Raw genomic sequence first — 27,895 nt, 5'->3', positions numbered from 1 at the left:
ATTCACGGCTCGTTGATATCTAACAAACTCTTAGCGAGTAAACGATCGCGCGCGTGCATCTCACCTCCTGAATAGATAGATAAGAGCCAGCCAAAGGCTCATCATTTGATTTGGGTGAAGTGAAATACACGAAGTGATTGAAAACAGAAAGGCTTTGAATATTACAAAGCAATTTTAACAAATAAATAAATAATAAAATCAAAGAAAAAAAAACAAAAATATTTGCAATCAGTATTCAATTAATTTTATAATATATAATAAATTAAAAATATTTAAAATAAATATATTTAAATTAAATTTTGTCGTGATTTGTATAAAAAAAATGTTGGTTGTTGTGATTTTATTGAACATACTCTCATTTGCCTGGAGCCAGCTTTCATGGTGTGATCCGGAAATTTGTGGGGGAGCAACAGATGTTCGTCATATAGCCTGCGAGAATTATGGTGTATGTGTTACCCAATTATTATCTATTAAAATTATGGACAGTTTTTATTAAGGCACTCGCTATAAAAAAAAAATAAAACATTTACTTACATTGAATTAATAGTCAGTGATAGCATTATATGTTATAAAACAAAAGACTTAAGGAACAACCACAACATTGGTGTAACTTTAATATATGGGCTGATTTACAACTACAACCCCGGTAATCATTTGAACAAATCAATGTAAAGCTTTGACTATTCATTGAAGGAGTCCAGGTGTTTATGGTACAGGATTTGAGTTATCTAAAACAAAAGACTTAAGAAACAAACTCACTATTGTAATATACAAAGAATAATGAACTAAGGCCTAAGTTTAATTAATATGTATTATCCCAAAGATGTTTTTTCTTGAAGTGTGCTGAGTATTTTGAAACACTTAAAACGTTGATTATCCAAAAAGCGTAGAGTATTCTAAAACAAAAGACTTAAGAAACGAACTCACCATTGCTTATATGCAATTATAAAACAAAAGACTTAAGAAGCAAACGCAACATTGGCATGATTCTAATATATGGGTTGATTACCAACTATAACTCCGATAATCAATTTTACTAATCAATCTAAAGCTTCGACTATTCATTTATGTGGCCCACATGCTTGCGCCACAGGAATTGAGTTATCTAAACAAAAGACTTAGGACACAAACTCATCATTGCAATATACAAATAAATTATGAACTAAATACATATCCAAGATGGATATGTATTTATTATTTCAGTGTGTTGAGTATTTTGAAGGAATAAAAACATTGATTGTCTTACAAGTGATGAGTATTCTAAAACAAAAGACTTAAGCAACAAACTCACTACTGCGTTGATCCTAATGCACAGAGAAGATATGAAGTAAGAAACGAGAGGACTAATATGTATTATCCCAGCGTAATTATGAAAAATAAAAGACTTTAAATACAAACTCAGTAATTGGCATTGGTGTGGAGGTTCTTAAAACAAAAGACTTATGAAACATACGTAACATATTGGTATGAACAAATACAAAAAAACAAATTAAAAACCGTAAACTAAACCAGTTAGGAGGACTCTGGGATCGGTTGGTCCAAACCTGATATAACGGTGGATTTCTATCACCAGACCATTCTATAAAAAAATTTAAATCTTTAAGTCTTAAAGTCCATCACTAGACCATTCTATAGAAAATTTTTAAAACTTAAAGTCTTAAATGATCAACGAATTAAATATGAGCATCGATCTTTACTGCGGATCTCGCACAATTTTAATACATTATCAGAAAGGGAATAATCAAATCCTCAAAGTCTCTATTTAAATTTCCTTCATTTGCAGTGATTAGACATCACTTCTCAAGGTGTAATGCGAATTAAGTGGTTTTTACGTGAATTAAAAAATTCTGCGATATTTTACCGAAAAATAATATTTTTACGAATTTTAATGATTTTGAATACATTCTAACACTTGTCTGAAACGTTTAAAAATATTCGCGATATTTTTGAATATAAAATTTGCTATTTTTTCGACAAAATATTAATATTTGTATTTTAATTTTTACTTTCTTTTTAAGGTATTTGCAAAAAAAAACACAATTAATCCTTAAATCATTAAACCACGTTTGCACCACATCCAATTTATATTGTTAAAAATTTATAATTAGGAAAAAGATAGTCTATGTTTTTACTTCTGTTTGAAATTTATCGAAATATATATCTGCCACCATGAATTACTACTCATCCTCATAATTTTTTTATAATTGTATTATTTTAACACTTTATTGCAATCAATATCAATTTGCTTATTTACAGACTATAGTGCGTATGAGTATTAATTAGTTTTTCTTCAATAATTTTTCCACCTTAGGCATTCGCTCCACGCTGTCAACCAGATGCCAAAGTCATCAATATAGATGCTTTCAGTGAACTTTTTGTTGATGAGCACAACAAACGACGCAATTTGATAGCATCAGGTCAATTACCTGGCTACTATCCAGCCACACGAATGGCCACAATGGTAAGTGTGATTATACAAACATTTTGCGTTTTTTTCTTTTTTCCTGTGTCGTGATTGAGTAATCATGCAAAAACCATATAAAGCAAAGAACAAGATAAATATAAAAAATATTTATTTATTTATTAAATTTAACTTAGCTTATATAAATATAAGGCAAGTATAAAGAAGAGAAGAAATAGCATTAGCTACAAAGGCTATCAGCTAAAAAAAATATTTAATAGATATAAAATGATTATAAACATGCTGCATAAAATCAAAATATGGGCCATCATTTAAAACATAATAAAAAATACAAAAAAAAAATAAAAAAATTATGCAAAAAACCTAAAAGACTCAAAATATTTGGTTCTTAGCCATTCAACAAACTCTATGTTTATAGTGAATTCTTATATCAGACTGACATCTATTAACAGCATATAAATATTTATAGAAATGTTAAATTAAAACAGCAGCAAAATTTATCTACTATAAAACAAAACTTCAGCAAGTCAAAATCATTTCTTTCCGCCAAAACAAAAATCATAAAAAATCTGAGTATATTATCCACTGAAAGGTGATAGCGATTAAAAATAATCAGAGAATGAGTTTTTGTATATTCCCAAAAATTAGAAAAAATATGTATATGAGGAAAGGAACTATCATTAAGAACAATACAGTGGGGCAATGTGAGATAAAAATGGCAGGCAGATAAAAATGGTATTACAGCATACTTTCATAAAAGCCAAGAAACTGTATCAATGTAATCGTTGTCATTAGCGTTCTGACCACGGTTTCCACTCGAGCCATAAATAATCTACCAACATTTGGAGAAATGTTTACCAAAAAAAAAACTACAAAACAAACAATCTTATTTTTTCAGAATATTTATGTCTATAAAAATTTTTTGTCAAAATTTCATTTCTATAGGAAACATTTAATGTCTTTACACAATTTTGGAGATTAGAGAGTCAAGAAACTGTATCGGTAAATGTTATCATTGTCATAAAACCACGGGTTCCACTCGAGCCATAAATAATCTACCAACCTTTGGAGAAATTTTTTACCAAAAAAAAAAAAAAAAACTACAAAACAAACAATCTTATTTCTTGGAAATTTTATTTCTATAGAAAATTCTGTAAAATCTTTTTTTCTATAAAAAATTTTGTCAAAATTTAATTTCTATAGGAAACATTTAATTTCTTTAGAAAATTTTGGAGATTAGAGAGTCAAGAAACTGTATCGGTAAATGTTATCGTTGTCATAAGCCTTCTGACCACGGGTTCCACTCGAGCCATAAATAATCTACCAACATTTGGAGAATTTTTTGCCAACAAAACTACAAAACAAACAATCTTATTTTTTTTTTGTATTTCTATAGAAAATTATGTAAAATTTTTTTCTATAAAAAATTTTGTCAAAGTGTCATTTCTATAGTAAACATTTAATTCCTTTAGAAAATGTTTTCAAAATTTTATTTCTATAGAAAATGTTGGTAAAATTTTATTGACATAGAAAATTTTGTCAAAATTTTATTTAAAAAAAAATTGTCAAAGTTTATATCTTGGAAAATTTTGTCAAAATTTAATTTCTATAGGAAATTTTGTTAACATTTTATTTCTATAGGAAATTTATTTAAAATTGTATTTCTAGAGAAAATTTTGTCAAAACTTTATTTTTTAATTTTGTCAAAATTTTACTTCTATAGAATATTTTTTCAAAATTTTATTTCTATAGAAAAAATTGTTGACAACAATTTTGTCAAAATTTTACTTCTATAGAAAATTTTCTCAAAAATTTTGTTAAAATTTTATTTATATAGAAAATTTTGTCAACATTTTATTTCTTGGAAAATTTTTTATTTCTAGAGAAAATTTTGTCAAAACTTTATTTTTTAATTTTGTCAAAATTTTATTTCTATAGAAAACTTTCTCAAAAATTTTATTTCTATAGAAAATTTTGTTAAAATTGTATTTCTATAGAAAATTTTGTCAAAATTTTATTCCTTGGAAATTTTTTTATTTCTAAAGAAAAGTTTGTCAAAACTTTATTTTTTTAATTTTGTCAAAATTTTACTTCTATAGAATATTTTTTCAAATTTTTTTCTATAGAAATTTTTTTTTTAAATTTTATTTCTATAGAAAATTTTCTAAAAAATTTTATTTCTATAGAAAATTTTGTCAAAATTTTATTTCTTCGCAAATTTTGTCAAAACTTAATTTCTATAGAAAATTTTGTTTAAAATTTTTTCCTATAGAAAAATTTGTCAAAATTTTATTTCTATAGAAAAATTCTTCAAAATATTATTTCCATAAACAATTTTGTCAAAATTTTGTTTCTATAGACAATTTTGTCAAAATTTTGTTTCTATAGACAATTTAGTCAACATTTTGTTTCTATAAAAAATTTTATCAACATTTTATTTCTATAGAAAATTTTATCAAAATATTTTTATAGAAAATTTTATCAAAATTTTATTTTTATAGAATTTTTTTCAAAATTTGCATTCTATGGAAAATTTTCTCAACATTTTATTTCTATAGAAAATTTTCACAATATTTTATTTCTATAGAAAATTTTGTCAAAATTTTATTTCTTGAAAAATTTTTTATTTCTAGAGAAACTTTTGTCAAAACTTTATTTTTTAATTTTGTCAAAATTTTACTTTCATAGAATATTTTTTCAAAATTTTATTTCTTTAGGAAAAATTGTTGACAAAAATTTTGTCAAAATTTTATTTCTATAGAATTTTTTTTTTTCAAAATTTTATTTCTATAGAAATTTTTCTTAAAAATTTTATTTCTATAGAAAATTTTGTTAAAGTTTTATTTCTATAGAAAATTTTGTCAAAATTTTATTTCTTGGAAAATTTTGTCAAAACTTAATTTCTATAGAAAATTTTGTTTAAAATTTATTCCTATAGAAAATTTTGTCAAAATTTTATTTCTATAGAAAAATTTTTCAAAATTTTATTTCTATAAACAATTTTGTCAAAATTTTGTTTCTATAGACAATTTTGTCAAAATTTTGTTTCTATAGACAATTTAGTCAAAATTGTATTTCTATAGACAATTTAGTCAACATTTTAATTTTTATAAAAAAAATTTTATTTTATTTCTATAGAAAATTTTATCAAAATATTTTTATAGAAAATGTTGTCAAAATTTTATTTTTATAGACATTTTTTTTCAAAATTTGATTTCTATGGAAAATGTTCTCAACATTTTATTTCTATAGAAAATTTTCACAATATTTTATTTCTATAAAAATTTTTGTCAAAATTTTATTTCTATAGAAAATTTTGTCTAAATTTTATTTCTATAGAAAATTTTGTCAAAATTTTATTTCTATAGAAAATTTTGTCAAAATTTTATTTTTATAGAAATTTTTGTCAAACTTTTATTTTTATGGAAAACTTTGTCAAAATTTTATTTCTTTGGAAAAATTTGTCAATATTCTATTTCTATAGAAAAGTTTGTCAAAATTTATTACTATAAAAAATTTTGTCAACATTATATTACTATAAAATATTTTGTCAAATTGTTGACAAAGCTTTATTTCATAAAAAATTTAGTCACAGCTTTATTTCAGAACCAAAACTCAAAAAAAAATTTTTTCACACGAGTCTTTGACGCAGTATGGAAGATAGGGAGAATTTGGACAAAAGGGAAATGTAAGCTACAAATTTCCGCTTTCGTCCCTGAAAATTCAATATTTAAAAGTGTTAGTAATCAAATTTTTATACCATGGATTACTTCACGATCCACTGTCTATAGCCGTAGAAGACAGTTATCTTAAGAAATTTAAATTTCTTGTATAAAGTATAACATAACAAACGAAAATTATATACAAGGTGGTGATAGTATCGGGTTTATCTATCATTAGACAAGAGATTATTATGGGTCATTATTGCAAAAATGATTGCTAGAATTTCTCACCGATGGTTTCGGCACAATATTTGCGTGTCTATTGTTTCTACCAAAGATTCATAAGGGATTAATAACAAGTTGGTTTTTATTCAATCATTTGATTGTTCAATATTAATAATATAATGAGAATTATTGGATTTTTATACAAATTTGTAAAACTGGTTTTTATGGACATCATAATTTCATAATTTGAAACAGGTATCAGAATCTGAAATTGAAATTGATTTCAAAGGGAATATTAATTTATTTATAGTTGTGGAATAGCAGAGGATCTTGCAATTAATGGAGTAAAAACAAACAAAATTTGAGTAAATGGCAATTATTTAAACAATAATTCCCAATACGAAAGTTGGCAAGAACAGGGAAAATTATTGAAGTACTAAAGTGATTACAAGACTCGTATGTATAAATAATCTGGGTTCCCGGTCCCAACAATTTTGTCTTTACACTAATGATTTTGGTATTGATTCCGAGAAAAAGAAGCGGAGAATTGGAGCAGAGATACATTTTTACAGTTTGGAGTACTCGATACTAGGTGATAAATTTTAATAAATTAATTTTTTCTGTCCTTTAAAAACAAATTAACGAAACCTTCAATTTCGAAATTCAAACTATGTCATATTTTTGAACACTTTTTTGCAAAAAGACAACCACTTTGAAGACGAATTCATGAATTTTTAAGAACTTTTCTCACTTAATTATAAGGACAAAAGCCGCATTATGTATCTGATATTATAACATATTTTTGTAATTCATGGTTTAGTCTTGGAAAAATGTTTAGCTTTTAAAATGTTCGCCAAAGGATTTTCAGGAAACAAAATAAGACTTTTGTATATTCTATCCCTCTAATATCACCAACTATTTTGTTTGATGTTATGCCTTTGAGAAGAAATACAATTTTGGACCAAATGAAAGAAATATTTCTAATATATTGTGTAACGATAGACCCAAAACAATCTACCAAAATTTGGAGAAAATTTTACCAAAGCGCTACCAAACAAAAAATATTTTTAAAAACATTATTAATATAGAAAATTTTGCCAAAATTTTATTTCCATAGAAAATTTTGTCAAAATTTTATTTCCATAAAAAATTTTGTCAAAATTTTATTTCCATAGAAAATTTTGTCAAAATTTTATTTCTAAAGACAAATTTGTCAACTTTTTATTTCTATAGAAAATTTTGTTAAAATTTTATTTCTATAGAAAATTTTGTAAAAATTTTATTTCTATAGAAAATTTTGTCAAAATTTTATTTCTATAGAAAATTTTGTCAAAATTTTATTTCCATAGAAAATTTTTTCAAAATTTTATTTCTATAGAAAATTTTTCAAAATTTTATTTCAATAGAAAATTTTGTCAACATTTAATTTCTATAGAAAATTTTGTCAACATTTTATTTCTATAGAAAATTTTATCGAAACTTTATTTCTATGGGAAATTTTGTCAAAATTTTATTTCTATAGAAAATTTTGTCAAAATTTTATTTCTATAGCAAATGTTGTCAATTTTTTTTTATAGAAAATTTTGCCAAAATATAATTCCTATAGAAAATATTGTCAAAATTTTATTGCTATTAAAAATTTTGTCAAAATTTTATTTCTATGGAAAATTTCGAGAAAAATTTTATTTCCAGAAAATTTTGTCACTATATTATTTCTACAGAAAATTTTGTCAAAATATTATTTCTATAGAAAATTTTGTGAATATTTTACTTCTATAGAAAATTTAGTCAATTTTGTATAGAAAATTTTGTGAATATTTTATTTCTATAGAAAATTTAGTCCACATTTGATTTCTATAGAATTTTTTGTCAAAATTTTATTTCTATAGAACATTTTGTCAAAATTTTCTTTCTAAAGACAATTTTGTCAAAAGTTTATTTCTATATAAAAAACAATTCTTGGAAAATTTTGTCAAAACTTAATTTCTATAGAAAATTTTGTTAAAATTTTATTTCTAAGGAGAATTTTGTCCAAATTGTATTTCTATAGAAAATGTTGCCAAAATTGTATTTCTGTAGAAATTAATGTCAAAATCTTCTTTCTGGAGAAAATTATGTCAAAATTTCATTTATATAGTACATTTTGTCAAAAATTTTATTTCCATCGAAAATTTTGTGAAAATTTTATTTCTAAAGACAATTCTTTTATTTCTACAGAACATTTTGTCAATTTTTTTATGTCTATACAAAATGTTGACAAAATTTTATTTGGAGAAAATTTTACCAAAGCACTACCAAACAAAAAATCTTTTTAAACACATTATTAATATAGAAAATTTTGTCTAAATTTTATTTCTATAGAAAATTTTGTCAAAATTTTATTTCTATAGAAAATTTTGTCTAAATTTTATTTCTATAGAAAATTTTGTTAAAATTTTATTTCTATAGAAAATTTTGTCAAAATTTTATTTCTATAGAAAATTTTGTCAAAATTTTATTTCTATAGAAAATTTTGTCAAAATTTTATTTCTATAGAAAATTTTGTCAAAATTTTATTTCTATAGAAAATTTTGTCAAAATTTTATTTCTGGAGAAAATTATGTCAAAATTTTATTTCTATAGCAAATGTTGTCAATTTTTTTTTATAGAAAATTTTGCCAAAATATAATTCCTATAGAAAATATTGTCAAAATTTTATTGCTATTAAAAATTTTGTCAAAATTTTATTTCTATGGAAAATTTCGAGAAAAATTTTATTTCCATAGAAAATTTTGTCACTATATTATTTCTACAGAAAATTTTGTCAAAATATTATTTCTATAGAAAATTTTGTGAATATTTTACTTCTATAGAAAATTTAGTCAATTTATATAGAAAATTTTGTGAATATTTTATTTCTATAGAAAATTTAGTCCACATTTGATTTCTATAGAATTTTTTGTCAAAATTTTATTTCTATAGAACATTTTGTCAAAATTTTCTTTCTAAAGACAATTTTGTCAAAAGTTTATTTCTATATAAAAAACAATTCTTGGAAAATTTTGTCAAAACTTAATTTCTATAGAAAATTTTGTTAAAATTTTATTTCTAAGGAGAATTTTGTCCAAATTGTATTTCTATAGAAAATGTTGCCAAAATTGTATTTCTGTAGAAATTAATGTCAAAATCTTCTTTCTGGAGAAAATTATGTCAAAATTTCATTTATATAGTACATTTTGTCAAAAATTTTATTTCCATCGAAAATTTTGTCAACATTTTATTTCTAAAGACAATTCTTTTATGTCTACAGAACATTTTGTCAATTTTTTTATGTCTATACAAAATGTTGACAAAATTTTATTTGGAGAAAATTTTACCAAAGCACTACCAAACAAAAATCTTTTTAAACACATTATTAATATAGAAAATTTTGTAAAAATTTTATTTCTATAGAAAATTTTGTCAAAATTTTATTTCTATAGAAAATTTTGTCTAAATTTTATTTTTATAGAAAATTTTGTTAAAATTTTATTTCTATAGAAAATTTTGTCAAAATTTTATTTCTATAGAAAATTTTGTCAAAATTTTATTTCTGTAGAAAGTTTTGTAAAAAAAAATAAAATTAAGACAATTTAGTAAAAATTTTATTTCTATAGACAATTTAGTCAAAATTTTATTTGTATAAACAAATTTTGTCAAAATTTTATTTCTATAAAAAAATGTTGTCAAAATTATATTTCTATAAACAATTTAGTCAAAATTGTATTTCTATTGACAACTTAGTTTAAATTTTATTTCTGGTAGAATTCTTGATGTTTTGACAGATTTCACAAATTTGTAATAGGAATAAAATTTTGACAAGCTTTCCAATAGAAATAAAATTTTGACAAATTTAGAAGTAAAATTTTTACAAAATTTTCAAAATTTTATTTCTATTGGAAAGCTTGTCAAAATGTTATTTCTATTAAAAATTTGTGAAATCATCAAGAATTCTACCAGAAATAAAATTTTAACTAAGTTGTCAATAGAAATACAATTTTGACAAAATTGTTTATAGAAATATAATTTTGACAACATTTTTTTATAGAAATAAAATTTTGACAAAATTTGTTTATACAAATAAAATTTTGACAAAATTTTTTAAATATAATGAATTTTTTTTCTGTTGTTTAAGAAAATTTCGTATGTTGAGAGAAAAAATTGGATTTAAAAATTATTAAAATGTCTTTGGCACTGTACGAAGTTCAAGACAGGTACAATTTTAGTAAAATTTACTCATTTGAGGGACTTATGAACTCAATTTAAGCGAGCTTCTGCCATTTTAGAAAAAATTTGAACTATTATATTTTTTAGTAAAATTGTTTATTTCACGTCATTAAAGTTAGCAAAAAATTATTCATATAAGGAACATTTATTCATATTGTGAAAATTTTAACTAAAATTAACTAATCTTGATGAACTAAAATAAAGTTCAGTTGGCATTAGAGCCCCTTTTTTCTAGGTGAATATGATCACTTCAAACATGTTTCAAGAACAAAATGTTATTTTTGGACTGGGAACGCAAAAACGGTATCTGAGCACTTTTTAACGAATATGTTCCCATTTCAACATAGTGTTGCAGAAATAATGGTATTTAAAACTTTTAGCTAAAGTGAGAGTGTAAGAGATTGAATTAAACTAAAATTGCTGAAATCATATACACTCAGCATCAGTTCTAATCTAGATTTTCAGTTTCCAATGTTACTACATATTGAAGTATTTGATTTGGTGTATGATAAAAGGGGTTGAGATACATCCTCCATTAGAAAGTGGGCGTGGCAGTGGCCGGTTCGGTCCGAAATGTTGATCATACTTTATTCTCATCCCCAGTGGTACATGTACAAAATTTTAGAGCTCTAAGCGCTTCCTTTGGGTTAAAATAGGCCTTCATATTAAAGTGGGCGTGACAGTAAGCGGAACGGTCCAAATCAGACTTTATTCTAATCCCCAGTGGTATATGTACAAAATTTCAGAGCTCTGGGTGTTTCCGTTGATTTAATGCGTCAATAACCTGTCATTTGACCCACTGTGCAATCTACCAAACAATAGACCATTTTTGGTAAAATTTTACCAATTGTGGCAAGCGTGGATGTTAGAGAAACAAACGATTTATGGTATTCACATTGTGGTTTTCTAGCCACATATAATGCAATCACGCTACCACGCTTGAATTCTTGTTCACGAATAAATTTATTTCTGAATGCAATAGCTGAAAATAGGTTTGTAAACTTGTAACAAATAAAATGGACTGTCACTGGCATAAATATGTCAGCTATCAGACGAGCGGTTTAGAAATTTAAAAAAATTATTAACACAAATTTTATTAAAACTAAAAAAACTAATGAAACAAGTTTTATCAAAATTATTGGCTTTTTTGGTATTAATTATTTTACATTTTTCCCTAGCGATTTTTTAATATATTAAGTAAAAAACAAGTATATACGGCCGTAAGTTCGGCCAGGCCGAATCTTATGTACCCTCCACCATGGATTGCGTAGGAACTTCTACTAAAGGATGTCATCCACAATCCAATTACTTGGGTTGCGATAACACTTGCCGATGGCAAGGTATCGTAAAACTTTTTAACACTGTCTTCTAAATTGTAAGTTAGTCCATAAGGGGTATATATTAAACAAAAAAAAGGCCGATTAAATACGTATATAATTCAGTTTGACAAAATTTTCTATAGAAATAAAATTTTGACAAAATTTTCTATAGAAATAAAAACTTGACAAAATTTTCTATAGAAATAAAATGTTGACAAAATTTTCTATGGAAGTAAAATGTTCTAGTATGTGTTGTAAAAGCAACAACAGTACTTTCGATCAATTTCATCCCGTATTACTACAAAGATGTTTGTAATGAACGTCAAATAAATGCAATTAAACGATCTTATTTATATTTAATTTTTTAGTTTTCTACACTGAAAAAAATATTGTCGTGAAGTCAAAGATTCCATGTCCTTAGAATAAGAATGCAAATTTGCTTAACATGGAAGACGCATTTCTCTAAAATAAAGTTTTTTTCTTGTCCAAAAGGCAATAAACTTTTGAATGAAGTTGTAATGTCCTTATAATTAAGTGATTTTACTTAAATATGTGTATCATAACATGAAAGATAAAATTTTTGAGGTAAGGTCAACGTGACTTTAATAATTAAGAAAAATTCTTTAAAATTAATAAAATTGTCTTTCAATTTGTTTCCTTTTTGCATCTTGCCTACAAAGCAAAAAATCGTTAAAAAATAAGACATGTTTTTCAACACTTTATTTTATACTTGAAACATAGCATAATTTCTACTGGAAGTCGAGTCTTAATATGGAAAAAAAATAACTCATTAACTCGTTTTTAAAGGATTTTCATAACAACTGACGAAAAAAAATCTAAAAAATGAAAAATTAACATTTGCTTCCTAGAAGCAAGTACATAACCCCCAAATTTAGAAGAGAATTACGTCTGTAAAGTATCCTTACTTGCTTCTTTGGCTCGGAATTAATACCCAAACTGTTAAAGTAAAGACAAGATCTTTGGAACCGGGCATGCTTTTTTTCATTCACATTTGCTTTACTATTGTACTATATCCTAGCATTCTCTGATATTAGTTCTCGAAAATTTAATTAAAATTATGGATAGTTTCAATTTTGGTTGAAAAATGTGCGCATATACATTTATTATACAATAAAGGGGAAAAAGCGAAATTAGGTAACACTAGATCTGAGTAAAAATATTCGTAGGTATACCACGGACTGATGTCGATGGAGGTTGTTGCAAACATAAACATACACACACACATTACAAATATAACAAAACCTCTTCTCTACGTCTGTTGCAAAACAAAAAAAAAACTTTCGGAGAGTAGTTACTTCTACTCTGTGTATAGACTTTCAATTCCAATCAGCGTTGCCGTTTTGGTCCGATCGGACCAAAATTGGTCCAAAAGATTTCTAATTTTTAAATTTGGTCCGATGGTCAGACCAATCAGAATTTGGTCCATTTTGGTCCATTTTCATAAATTTGGTTTCTATCACATATTAAATAGTAGATGGTGCACCGCAAAGAATATTGTCGGGAGGCCAAATATTTCACATGCTTAAAACACGAATATGAATTTTGCTTAGAATAGAAGACGTATTTCTCTGAAAAAAAAGTTTTTCCTTGTCTAAAAGTCTCTAAACTTTTCAATGAAGTCTGTTTGTCCTTATAGCTAAATGGTTCGACATAAAAATGTGTATCCTAACATGAATGCAAATTTCGTTTTAATGAAGTCAAAATGGATTTAATATTTCTGAAAAAATCTTCAAAATTAATAAAATATTTCAGCACATTGTTTTAAAGTCATTATACCCTAAACCACATAGTGGTTAGGGTATAATAAGTTTGATCTGCCAAAAAATGTGCCTACAAGAAATATTGATTTTAGACCCCATAAAATATATACCGATCGACTCAGAATCACCTCCTGAGTCGATCTAGCTCTTCGCGTCCGTCCGTCCATCCGTCCGTCTGTCCATGTATTTGTTGTTCACAGGATTTCGGTCGCAATTATTAACCGATTTTGATGAAATTTGGTACAGGGAGTTTTTTTGGGCACAAGGACGAACGTTATTGAATTTGGAAGAAATCGGATCAAATTTAGATATAGCTCCCATATATATGTATTGCCCGATTTCGACGAATGGGGTCACGTTGCACTTTTTTACTAACCGATCGTCGTCAAATTTAGCACAAAATAATCTTCTGTATCACCCTTTAAGTCTGAAAATTTCATCGAAATCGGTTCAGATTTAGATATAGGTCCCATATATATGTATAGCCCGATTTTGTCAAATTAGGTCATAAAACCCTTATTTATCAACCGATCTTACTCAAAGTTGGCGAAATGTAATCTTCTATAGCACTAACTATATGTGCAAAAAATCATCGAAATCGGTTCAGATTTAGCTATAGCTCCCATATATGTACCGCCCGATTTTTCTAAATAAAATAAAACTCAATTGAACAAATAATACAATGTTTGTACTATAATTTTCTCGAAGAGGAGCGGAGCGGAGCGATTTTTTTTTCTCGGAGCGGAGCGGTTTTTTTTTTCTCCGGAGCGGGAGCGGAGCGGAGCGAAAAAAATGGACCGCTCCGGATCCCTGGACAAAATGTTCTATAGAAATAAAATGTTGACAAAATTGTCTATAGAAATAAAATGTTGACAAAATTTTCTACAGAAATAAATTTTTTACAAAATTTTCTATAGAAATAAAATTTTGACAAAATTTTCTATGGAAATAAAATGTTGACAAACATTGCTATAGAAATAAACTTTTTACAAAACTTTGAAATGAAATTTTGACAAAACTTTCTATAGTAATAAAATTTGACAATTTTTACATGGCTGTTAGAGGCCATATACTAACGAAATGTACCAAATTTCAACCGCATCGGATGACTTTTGCTCCTCCAAGAGGCTCCGGAGGTCAAATCTGGGGATCGGTTTATATGGGAGCTATATATAATTATGGACCGATATGGACCAATTTTTGCATGGTTGTTAGAGACCATATATCGGTTTATATGGGAGCTATATATTATTATGGACCGATATGGACCAGTTTTTGCATGGTTGATAGAGACCATATACTAACACCACGTACCAAATTTCAATCGGGTATGATGAAGTTTGCTCCTCCAAGATGCTCCGGAGGTCAAATCTGGGGATCGGTTTATATGGGAGCTATATATATTTATGGACCGATATGGACCAATTTTTGCATGGTTGTTAGAGACCGTATACTAACATCAGGTACCAAATTTCAACCGGATCGGATGAATTTTGCCCCTCCAAGAGGCTCCGGAGGTCAAATCTGGGGATCGGTTTATATGGGGGCTATATATAATTATGGACCGATATGGACCAATTTTGGCATGGTTGTTAGAGACCGTATACTTAGACCACGTACCAAATTTCAACCGGATCGGATGAATTTTGCTGCTCCGGAAGGCTCCGCAAGCCAAATTTGGGGATCGGTTTATATGGGGGCTATACGTAAACGTGGGCCGATATGGCCCATTTTCAATACCATCCGACCTACATCAATAACAACTACTTGTGCCAAGTTTCAAGTCGATAGCTAGTTTCGTTCGGAAGTTAGCGTGATTTCCACAGACGGACGGACAGCCGGACAGACGGACAGACGGACGGACGGACATGCTTAGATCGACTCAGAATTTCACCACGACCCAGAATATATATACTTTATGGGGTCTTAGAGCAATATTTCGATGTGTTACAAACGGAATGACAAAGTTAATATACCCCCATCCTATGGTGGAGGGTATAAAAACACAGAAATGAATGGCAAAAAAATATTTTAATCGCCACATCAATTAAATTTAATTTCAATATAATTAATAATATTCATTAATTTAGTTTATGTACACAAGGGAGCTTAGGGAGCTTAGGGAGGTTACCTGGTTTAAACCAAAATAATTATTTAATTATGCATGACAATTATTATATAATTTTTTATTACATATTAATTTTTCATTAAACTTGTTTGTTTTTTATATAAGCAAAGCAAACATGATCAATCAGTTACGAATATCAAATTCTTATATAAGAAACAACCATGTGATTCAAATATTTAATGGGGTTAAAGAAAGTAATTATGGCAGTTATATTGAACCAAAAAAATAATTTAGGCTTGTATAATTAATTGTCATAAAAATAAATAAAAAAAGTGTGGTTATTTATAGATTTTTTTTTTTGCTAACTAAATAATGGAGAATTCATTTCTGTATATATATATATTTTGTTTTGAATTTCATAACATTAACAAAAACCCTCAATACAATATTCAAATGCAAATTTTTTGGTCACTCGATGATGATACAATAACATTATCGGGTGGTATCGATTAAAATAAGAACACAATAACATAATTACTTTAACAACTGCAGGCGTATATATTTACCTGTTTTATATAAAAACGTCCAACCAATTGCGGTTTTCATTCACAAAAAATCCGGAATTTCCGTTACTGCGTCTCAATGAGTTACAAAATAAATTTCATTTGCTTTATTCATTTGTTTAGGCTTTAGCGCTACTATTGATTATATTTTAGGGTATATGTTTGTAACTAGCAAGGAGCAAATGATAATCGAACTACTCAGAAATCTTTAAAAATCTGTGGCTCGAAATAAGATCAACCAATATGAGACTGGAAGATCTGTGCATGTAGGATATTCCTCAAAAATAACTCGGAAAAAGGCTTGATCAAAATATTCATTTCGAGTTCTGAAATAAATTGATGAGACAAGCTCAAGAAGTCAAATCGGTAGATGGGTCTTTACGTAGATTATACCAAAACTTGCACAGAAGCATACCATATTCGGTACACCAATTTGTGGAATTAAAATTCCTTTAAATTTCAGTCCCAGTTAAATCGGATAAAAATTACTGTGTACAGCCAAGAATTCTAATCGGTATATCGATCTACATTGGTGCTATAACAAACCAAAAAGCGATATAAACTCTACCTCTAGGATAAATGCGTACGGAAAATTTTTTGTTGTGCCAAAAAAAATCCTGTGTTAAAATATCGGGCAAAAATTTACTCTCAGCTTTGGGGTTCAAGTCCATTTGACTGACTTATAAAAATATATTTTAAGTTTTTGGTTTAAGTGAAGTTTTTATTGGATATAGGAAAGTAGTAAAGAGCACTAAAACTCTACAATGATCTGTAGAAAATTTTGTCAACATTTTATTTTTATAGAAAATTTTGCAAAAGTTTTATTTCCATAGAAAATTTTGTCAACATTAATTTAATTAATTTTGTTAACATTATTAAAAAAACTTTGTAAAATTTTTTTTCGACAGAAATGTTTGTCAAAATTTTATTGCTAAGAAAATATTGTCAAAATTCTATCCGTATAGAAAATTTTGTCAAAATTTTATTGCTAAGAAAATTGTGTCCAAAAATTTTTTCTAAAGAAAATTTTATCAACATTTTATTTCTATAAAAAATGTTGTCAAAATTTTACTTCTGTAGAAAATTTTGTCGAAATTCTATTTCTATAGAAAATTTTTTCAAAATTTTGTTTCTAAAGAAAATTTTGTCAAAATTTTATTTTTATAGAAAATTTTGTCAAAATTTTATTTCTATACAAAATTTTATCACAATTTTATTTTTATAGAAAATTTTCTCAAAATTTTATTTTTAAAAAAGTTTTGTCAAAATGTTATTTCTATAGAAAATTTTCTCAAATTTTATATCTATAGAAAATTTTCTCAAAATTTTATTGCTTATAAAATTTTGTAAAATTTTTATTTATAAGACAATTTTTTCAAAGTTTTATTTCTCTAGAAAATGTTGTCAAAATTTTATTTCTCTAGAAAATTTTGTCAAAATTTTATTTCTATAGAAAATTTTGTCAAAATTTTATTTCTATAGAAAATTTTGTCAAAATTTTATTTCTATAGAAAATTTTTCAAAATTTTATTTCTATAGAAAATTTTTCAAAATTTTATTTCTGTAGAAAATTTTGTCAAAATTTTATTTCTATAGAAAAATTTGTCAAAATTTTATTTCTATAAGAAATTTTTTCAAAATTTCATTTCTATCGGAAATTTTGTCAAAATTTCATTTCTATAGGAAAATTCTCTCAAAATTTTATTTTTATAGAAAATTTTGTCAAAATTCTATTGCTAAGGAAATTTTGTCAAAATTTTAATTCTATAGAAAAATTTCTCAAAACTTTATTTCTAAAGAAAATTTTGACAAAATTTTATTTTATGTAGAAAATTTTGTCAACATTTTATTTCTATAGAAAATTTTGTCAAAATTATATTTACGAGGGCGGTTCGGAAACTTCTTAGCCTATCAATGAAAGAGAATAGTTAGTTTTTCAAAAATATTTTTGTTTTTCAATATAATCTCCTGAAACTTCAATACACTTAGTCCAACGATTTTCTATCAATTATATCCCTTGATTAAAATAGTTTACCTCAAGGTCTTCAAAATAGTGGTTTACAACTGCAATTGCATTTCTATTTGAGGTAAAACGCTTGCCAGCAAGGATTTTTTTTAGATGTGGGAACAAGTAAAAGTCACTGGGAGCTAAATCAGGAGAATAAGGTGGGTGGTCAAGCAACTCGTACTTTAATTCGTCAAAATTTTATTTTTATAGAAAATTTTGTCAAAATTTTATTTCTATACAAAATTTTGTCACAATTTTATTTTTATAGAAAATTTTTTCAAAATTTTATTTTTAAAAAAGTTTTGTCAAAATGTTGTTTCTATAGTAAATTTCATCAAATTTTATATCTATACAAAATTTTCTCAAAATTTTATTGCTTATAAAATTTTGTCAACTTTTTATTTCTAAGACAATTTTTTCATAGTTTTATTTCTCTAGAAAATGTTGTCAACATTTTATTTCTATAGAAAATTTTGTCAAAATGTTATTTCTAGAAAATTTTATTTCTATAGAAAAATTTGTCAAAATTTTATTTCTATAAGAAATTTTGTCAAAATGTCATTTCTATAGGAAATTTTGTCAAAATTTTCTTTCTATGGAAAATTTTGTCAACATTTTAATTCTATAGAAAATTTTGTCAAAATGTTATTTCTAGAAAATTTTGTCAAAATTTTATTTCTATAGAAAAATTTGTCAAAATTTAATTTCTATAAGAAATTTTGTCAAAATGTCATTTCTATAGGAACTTTTGTCAAAATTTCATTTTTATAGGAAATTTTGTCCAAATTTCATTTCTATAGGAAATGTTTTCAAAATTGCATTTCTATAATTTTGTCAATTTTTTTTTATAGAAAATTTTCACAAAATTTAATTTTACAGAAAATTTTCTCTCTTTTATTTTTAATAAAGTTTTGTCAAAATGTTGTTTCTATAGGAAATTTTCTCAAAATTATATTGCTAATAAAATTTTGTCAAATGTTTATTTCTAAAGACAATTTTTCAAAGTTTTATTTCTCTAGAAAATGTTGTCAAAATTTTATTTCTATAGAAAATTTTGTCAAAATTTTCTTTCTATGGAAAATTTTGTCAACATTTTATTTCTATAGAAAATTTTGTCAAAATGTTATTTCTAGAAAATTTTGTCAAAATTTTATTTCTATAGAAAAATTTCTCAAAATTTTATTTCTAAAGAAAATTTAGTCCAAATTTTATTTCTATAGAAAATTTTGTCAAAATTTTCTTTCTAAAGACAATTTTGTCAAAATTTTATTTCTATAGAAAATTTTGTCAAAATTTTATTTCTATAGAAAATTTTGTCAAGATTTTATTTCTATAGAAAATCTTGTCAAGATTTTATTTCTATAGGAAATTTTGTCAAAATTTCATTTCTATGGGAAATTTTGTCAAAATTTCATTTCTATGGGAAATTTTGTCAAAATTTCATTTCTATGGGAGATTTTGTCAAAGTTCTATTGCTAAGGAAATTTTGTCAAAATTTTAATTTTTTAAAAAAAATTCTCAAAATTTTATTTCTAAAGAAACGTTTGACAAAATTTTATTTTTATAGAAAATTTTGTCAACATTTTATTTCAATAGAAAATTTTGTCAAAATTACATGTATATAGAAAAATTTTTTAAGAAAATTTTGTCATAATTCTATTGCTATAGAAAATTTTGTCAAAATTTTATGTTTTTTTTAATGTCAACATTTCGAATATTTTAAAAAATCGAAAATTCAAATTTTTAACTTCCTCTAAGTTTAAATTTTTCTAAAAAGTTGATTTGTTCGCTGTTTTGTCTCATAAAAAATAGAAAAAGACGGAACGCCCTAAAATTCCGTCACTTTCCAAATTTCTGAAAGGTGTTTTTTTCTATTATTTAATTTTTTTTTATATTTGTAAATTTGATTGATTTTGATTTTTAAGTTGCGAATTTCATTTTTGGTAAGTTCTCAATACAAATTCGAATTTTCACTGGAGTTTGATTTGTCGACTTATGTCATTATGAAAATTCGATTATTCAATTTTGAAGATAACAAAAATTTGACTTATCTTCCGTATAGGATTCTATTTATATGTATAATAATATAGGTCCTCAAAGAATAAACTTTTTGCCCTTAAAGCACTACAAGTACTTAACTCCCAGTAAATACGGATTTAAAATTCATTATAAATTAATACGAAAGAAAGTTGTCTAATATTTTATCTTACATAACTGAAGCTGTGCAAATTAAGCAGTTGCCATCCATCCAAGGTTAACTTCAACAAATCTCAAAATATCCATAATTTACATTGTTCCACCCAGTTTTGTCGTAGATGGTGTGGTTACATTAATCAATACTAGAACAAAGCATCGAAGTCTGTAACGATATGCGGGTAATGTTACTCATGCGCGCAAATCTCACAATTTATCAAATTGCAAGAGCTGCAAGTGTAGAAGAATGGAATAAAGTAATAACAAAACTTATTGGACAAAATATAAGGAGAATCTTCATCTGTTGAATCTTCACAACGGATATTTTAATACAGGTATGCTAATTAACTGCTAAACGACTAATCACTGTCACCATATGGGATATGGGTATCTTTGACAACGACGAGTATATTATTTCCGATGATAGATTTAACACGATGCTTCGACAGCAGTTCGTATATCTTTCCGCCATCACAAATGGTTTGTGAATGTGAACTATGATGTGAATTTTTTGCCCGCTTTGGCGATATAAACAATTAGCCATTACCTGGCTGGTGGACAGAGTTTTTAGCAAACATACATAAATTGCGCAATTAAGTTGTAATAAACAATAATCAATGCGATGATTTCTACGATGGGAGGCATTCTTAATTTATGTTCGCAGTAAATTCTATTATTGCACAATGGGATGGGAGGAGTTGATTTAAATACCAGCACATAGTAAGATTGATGTAAACCTTTGATTTTCATTAAAAATGAAAAATTGGGATAACAAGTTTAAAATCCACTACCTGTATATTAGGAGGTCTAAATAAAAGCCACAGTTAAATTTAAAATGCATTGTCTTCACAGCTATATATTATATTTGATATTAGTAAAAATTTAAATCTAAATTTGTAATAATTCGATGGGTTGGTAATACGGTTGCCACTCGAGCCAAAAGTAATCTACCACCGTTTGGAGAAAATCTCACCAAAAAAAGTACCAAACAAAAAAACTATTTTGTCAAAATTTTATTTCTTTAGAAAATTTTGTCGATATTTTATTTCTATAGAAAATTTTGTCAACATTTTATTTCTATACAAAATTTTGCCAACATTTTATGTCTATACAAATTTTTATCAAAAATTTATTTCTATAGAAAATCTTGTCAAAACTTTATTTCTATAGAAAATTTTGTCAAAATTTTATTTCCATTTTTTTCGAAATTTTATTTCCATTTTTTTGAAATTTTATTTCTATAGAAAATTTCGTCAAAATTTTATTTCTATAGAAAATTTTGCCAACATTTCGTTTCTAAGAAAATTTTGTCAAAATTTTTTTTCTATAGAAAATTTTGTCAAAATTTTATTTCTATAGAAAATTTTGTCAAAATTTTATTTCTATAGAAAATTTCGTCAAAATTTTATTTCTATAGAAATTTTTTTCAAAACTTTATTTCTATAGAAAATTTAGTCAAAATTTTATTTCTATAGAAAATTTTGTCAAAATTTTATTTCTATAGAAAATTTTGTCCAAATTTTATTTCTATAGAAAATTTTGTCAAAATTTTATTTCTATAGAAGTTTTTTTAAATTTTATTTCTATAGAAAATTTTGTCAATATTTAATATCTATAGAGAATATTGTCAAAATTTTATTTCTATTAAAAATTTTGTCAAAATTTTATTTCTATAGAAAATTTTGTCAAAATATTATTCCTATGGAAAATGTTGTCAAAATTTTATTTCTATAGAAAATTTTGTAAAAATTTTATTCATATAGAAAATTTTGTCCAAATTTTATTTCTATGGAAAACTTTGTCAAAATTTTATTTCTATAGAAAATGTTGACAAAATTTTATTTCTATAGAAAATTTTTTCAAAATTTTATTTCTATAGAAAATTTTGTCCAAAGTTTATTTCTATCGAAAATTTTGTCAAAATTTTATTTCTATAGAAAATTTTGCCAACATTTTGTTTCTAAGAAAATTTTGTCAAAATTTTATTTCTATAGAAAATTTTTGCAAAATTTTATTTCTATAGAAAATTTTGTAAAAATGTTATTTCTATAGAAAATCATGTCAAAATTTTATTTCTATAGGAAATTTTTTCAAAATTTTATTTCAATAGAAAATTTTGTCAAAAATTTATTTCTATAGAAAATTTTGTCAAAATTTTATTTCTAAAGAAAATTTTGTCAAAATTTTATTCCTTTAGAAAATTTTGTCAACATTTTATTTCTATACAAAATTTTGCCAACATTTTATGTCTATACAAATTTTTATCAAAAATTTATTTCTATAGAAAATCTTGTCAAAACTTTATTTCTATAGAAAATTTTGTCAAAATTTTATTTCCATTTTTTTCGAAATTTTATTTCCATTTTTTTCGAAATTTTATTTCTATAGAAAATTTCGTCAAAATTTTATTTCTATAGAAAATTTTGCCAACATTTAATATCTATAGAGAATATTGTCAAAATTTTATTTCTATTAAAAATTTTGTCAAAATTTTATTTCTATAGAAAATTTTGTCAAAATATTATTCCTATGGAAAATGTTGTCAAAATTTTATTTCTATATAAAATTTTTTCAAAATTTTATTTCTATAGAAAATTTTGTAAAAATTTTATTCATATAGAAAATTTTGTCCAAATTTTATTTCTATGGAAAACTTTGTCAAAATTTTATTTCTATAGAAAATGTTGACAAAATTTTATTTCTATAGAAAATTTTTTCAAAATTTTATTTCTATAGAAAATTTTGTCCAAAGTTTATTTCTATCGAAAATTTGTCAAAATTTTATTTCTATAGAAAATTTTGCCAACATTTTGTTTCTAAGAAAATTTTGTCAAAATTTTATTTCTATAGAAAATTTTTGCAAAATTTTATTTCTATAGAAAATTTTGTAAAAATGTTATTTCTATAGAAAATCTTGTCAAAATTTTATTTCTATAGGAAATTTTTTCAAAATTTTATTTCAATAGAAAATTTTGTCAAAAATTTATTTCTATAGAAAATTTTGTCAAAATTTTATTTCTAAAGAAAATTTTGTCAAAATTTTATTCCTTTAGAAAATGTTGTAAAAATTTTATTTCTATAGAAAATTTTGTCCAAATTTTATTTCTATAGAAAATTTTGACAAAATATTATCTCTATAGAACATTTTGTCAAAATTTTATTTCTATAGAAAATTTTGTCAATATTTTATATCTATAGAGAATATTGTCAAAATTTTATTTCTATTAAAAATTTTGTCAAAATTTTATATTTATGGAAAATTTCGTCAAAAATTTTATTTCTAACAAGATTTTGTTAAAATTTTATTCCTATAGCAAATGTTGTCAAAATTTTATATCTATAGAAATTTTTGTCCAAATTTTATTTCTATAGAAAATTTTGTCAAAATTTTATTTCTATAGAAAATGTTATCAGAATTTTATTTCTATTGAAAATTTTGTCAAAAGTTTATTTCTATAGAAAATTTTGTCAAAATTTTATTTCTATAGAAAATGTTGTCAAAATTGTATTTATATAGAAAATTTTGTCCAAATTTTATTTCTATAGAAAATTTTGTCAAAATATTATCTCTATCGAACATTTGGCAAAATTTTATTTCTATAGAAAATTTTGTCAATATTTTATATCTATAGAAAATATTGTCAAAATTGTATTTCTATTAAAAATTTTCTCAAAATTTTATTTCTATGGAAAATTTCGTCAAAAATTTTATTTCTAACAAGATTTTGTCAAAATTTTATTTCTATAGAAAATTTTAACAATTTGACAAAATATGAAAATTTTGACAAATTTTTCTTTCTATAGAAATTTTTTATTTCTATAGAAAATTTTGTCAAAATATTATCTCTATTGAACATTTGGCAAAATTTTATTTCTATAGAAAATTTTGTCAATATTTTATATCTATAGAGAATATTGTCAAAATTTTATTTCTATTAAAAATTTTGTCAAAATTTTATATTTATGGAAAATTTCGTCAAAAATTTTATTTCTAACAAGATTTTGTTAAAATTTTATTCCTATAGAAAATGTTGTCAAAATTTAATATCTATAGAAATTTTTGTCCAAATTTTATTTCTATAGAAAATTTTGTCAAAATTTTATTTCTATATAAAATGTTATCAGAATTTTATTTCTATTGAAAATTTTGTCAAAAGTTTATTTCTATAGAAAATTTTGTCAAAATTTTATTTCTATAGAAAATGTTGTCAAAATTGTATTTATATAGAAAATTTTGTCCAAATTTTATTTCTATAGAAAATTTTGTCAAAATATTATCTCTATTGAACATTTGGCAAAATTTTATTTCTATAGAAAATTTTGTCAATATTTTATATCTATAGAGAATATTGTCAAAATTTTATTTCTATTAAAAGTTTTGTCAAAATTTTATTTCTATGGAAAATTTCGTCAAAAATTTTATTTCTAACAAGATTTTGTCAAAATTTTATTTCTATAGAAAATTTTAACAATTTGACAAAATTTGAAAATTTTGACAAATTTTTCTTTCTATAGAAATTTTTTATTTCTATAGAAAATTTTGTCGAAATATTATCTCTATTGAACATTTGGCAAAATTTTATTTCTATAGAAAATTTTGTCAATATTTTATATCTATAGAGAATATTGTCAAAATTTTATTTCTATTAAAAATTTTGTCAAAATTTTATATTTATGGAAAATTTCGTCAAAAATTTTATTTCTAACAAGATTTTGTTAAAATTTTATTCCTATAGAAAATGTTGTCAAAATTTAATATCTATAGAAATTTTTGTCCAAATTTTATTTCTATAGAAAATTTTGTCAAAATTTTATTTCTATATAAAATGTTATCAGAATTTTATTTCTATTGAAAATTTTGTCAAAAGTTTATTTCTATAGAAAATTTTGTCAAAATTTTATTTCTATAGAAAATGTTGTCAAAATTGTATTTATATAGAAAATTTTGTCCAAATTTTATTTCTATAGAAAATTTTGTCAAAATATTATCTCTATTGAACATTTGGCAAAATTTTATTTCTATAGAAAATTTTGTCAATATTTTATATCTATAGAGAATATTGTCAAAATTTTATTTCTATTAAAAGTTTTGTCAAAATTTTATTTCTATGGAAAATTTCGTCAAAAATTTTATTTCTAACAAGATTTTGTCAAAATTTTATTTCTATAGAAAATTTTAACAATTTGACAAAATTTGAAAATTTTGACAAATTTTTCTTTCTATAGAAATTTTTTATTTCTATAGAAAATTTTGTCGAAATATTATCTCTATTGAACATTTGGCAAAATTTTATTTCTATAGAAAATTTTGTCAATATTTTATATCTATAGAGAATATTGTCAAAATTTTATTTCTATTAAAAATTTTGTCAAAATTTTATTTCTAACAAGATTTTGTCAAAAATTTTATTTCTATAAAAATTTTAACAATTTGACAAAATTTGAAATTTTTGACAAATTTTTCTATACAAATAAAATGTAGATGGTCCAAATAAAACGCGCTATTTATCAAAATGTAAAATTATTTATTTTAAAAAATTAATTTAAAATAATTTGAATAAGTAAAACAGAAGTGAAGAAATAATTTTATATAAAATATAAAACAAATTATAAAATGAAATTTAAAATCGAGTGTCGCCACAAAAAATAAAATAAAATTTTCTATAGAAATCTTGTCAAAATTTTATTTCTTTAGAATTTTTTTTTTTTTTGTGGAAAATTTTAGCAACATTTTATTTTTATAGAAAATTTTGACAAATTTTTCTATACAAATAAAAATAAGACAAACGTTTCTGATGAAATTTTGTCAAAATTTTGGAACTGGGCATGTTTTTTTACCTGGATGTTAGAGGATATATAGGGAAAGAGGGTTTATTTAATACCAAAATTAATTTCCATTATTCGATTTATACGAAATATTCCTTTTTTTTTAGCCACCACCATAGAGTGGTGTGTATAAAAAATCTAAGACGATCTAAGGATGTCAATCTGTCTGTCTGTTGTAATCACGCTGTATCCTTCAAAATTAGGATATCAATTTGAAATTTGGCACATATTCCTCTTTTTGTCTGCAAGTTTATTAAATTGGATGGTAGGCTATATTGGTCTAGGTTTTAAACCCCTATATGGACCGATCTCTCGATTTGACTTTTTTTTGGTGTCTGGATAACTTACTTTTTATCCAATTTGCATGAGAAATCCACAAATATATTGCCGAATATGCTATGTATCGAGCCACGTTTTTGTGTAAACTGGTCTTCTGATTTGATATCTAGGTACCTTAATTTTATCCAAATCATTTTAAATATATTAATTCTGACTAATTTTAAAAATTTTCTTTAATTTTTCCAATTTCAGGTGTGGGATGATGAACTGCAATATTTGGCCAATTTAAATGTACGGACATGTGTATTGGAACACGACGATTGCTATCATACATATCGATTTAAAAATTGTGGACAAAATTTATGTGCCGTCTCGCGTCTAAAAACTACACCACTAAATGTAACAAGTTTGATTAAACAGACGCTACATTTGTGGTTTGATAAAGAGCATCAATTGGTAGATAGGTCATATGTGGAAGCATTTCGGGTGGCCCCACATTTGTAAGTACACGCAGCCCAAATTCCTATATAAATCCGAAAATTCTTATGTATTTCCCTTTTTTTCATATTCCAGTGAACATTATGGTCATTTTACCGAAATCATTGTGGATCGTAATATTCGTGTCGGATGTGCTATCTTACAATACACTCGTCCCGATTTCCTACATGTCAATGTCTATCATGTTGTTTGCAATTATGCTTCGGTATATGCCTTGGGTGCCCCTCTATATAATGTGGGGGCGCCTGGTAGTGGTTGCATTACCGGTGTCAATCCCCAATATCCTGCCTTGTGTTCAGTCAATGAAGTGTTCGATCCAAATTATTGATATTTGGACAATATGTTTAATGATTTCTAATGTTAATATTATGTTATGTAAATATTGTAATGTTAATTTAATTAGTTAAATTCTTTTTTGTAGATAAGATCAATAAAATATAATAATTTAAATTTATAGGAAAAATTGAGATATGACAGCAAAATATTTATCTATAGAAAATTGCTTAAAAAGGTAGGTAACTACCAAAAAGTAGTTAAGTTTTTGTAAATCCTGAGTATCGCAAACAAATTTCATAAGGGGATTTTCAATAAGAGCTATCATTTTGAATCACCACTATTTCCAATGAAAAAGTTGGATGATATAATTAAATTTTTATTCACAATAAAAAAAATATTTCTATAGAAAACTTTGGTAAAATTTTATTTCTATGGAAAATTTTCTCAAAATTTTATTTCTACAGAAAATGTTGTCAAAATTTTATTTCTATAGAAAAAGTTGTCAAAATTATTTCTATACAAAATTTCAA

The 27,895-nt window shown here is 24.3% G+C and overlaps 1 protein-coding gene across 1 annotated transcript; it reads left to right on the top strand.

The window, feature by feature from the left end:
• Positions 1 to 27,552, top strand: LOC142241171 (antigen 5 like allergen Cul n 1-like). The gene is made up of 4 exons (XM_075312921.1): positions 1 to 445; positions 2,312 to 2,461; positions 26,844 to 27,091; positions 27,165 to 27,552. Exons 1-4 carry the CDS (start codon positions 323 to 325, stop codon positions 27,415 to 27,417), a joined length of 774 nt encoding a protein of 257 aa, XP_075169036.1. The 5' UTR covers positions 1 to 322; the 3' UTR covers positions 27,418 to 27,552.
• The last annotated feature ends 343 nt before the right edge of the window (positions 27,553 to 27,895 follow it).

Source organism: Haematobia irritans, chromosome 5, assembly GCF_050003625.1.
Source record: "Haematobia irritans isolate KBUSLIRL chromosome 5, ASM5000362v1, whole genome shotgun sequence".
NCBI lineage: Eukaryota > Metazoa > Arthropoda > Insecta > Diptera > Muscidae > Haematobia > Haematobia irritans.
The sequence above is the reverse complement of the archived record's forward strand: the minus strand, read 5'-3'. Positions and strand labels throughout refer to the sequence as shown.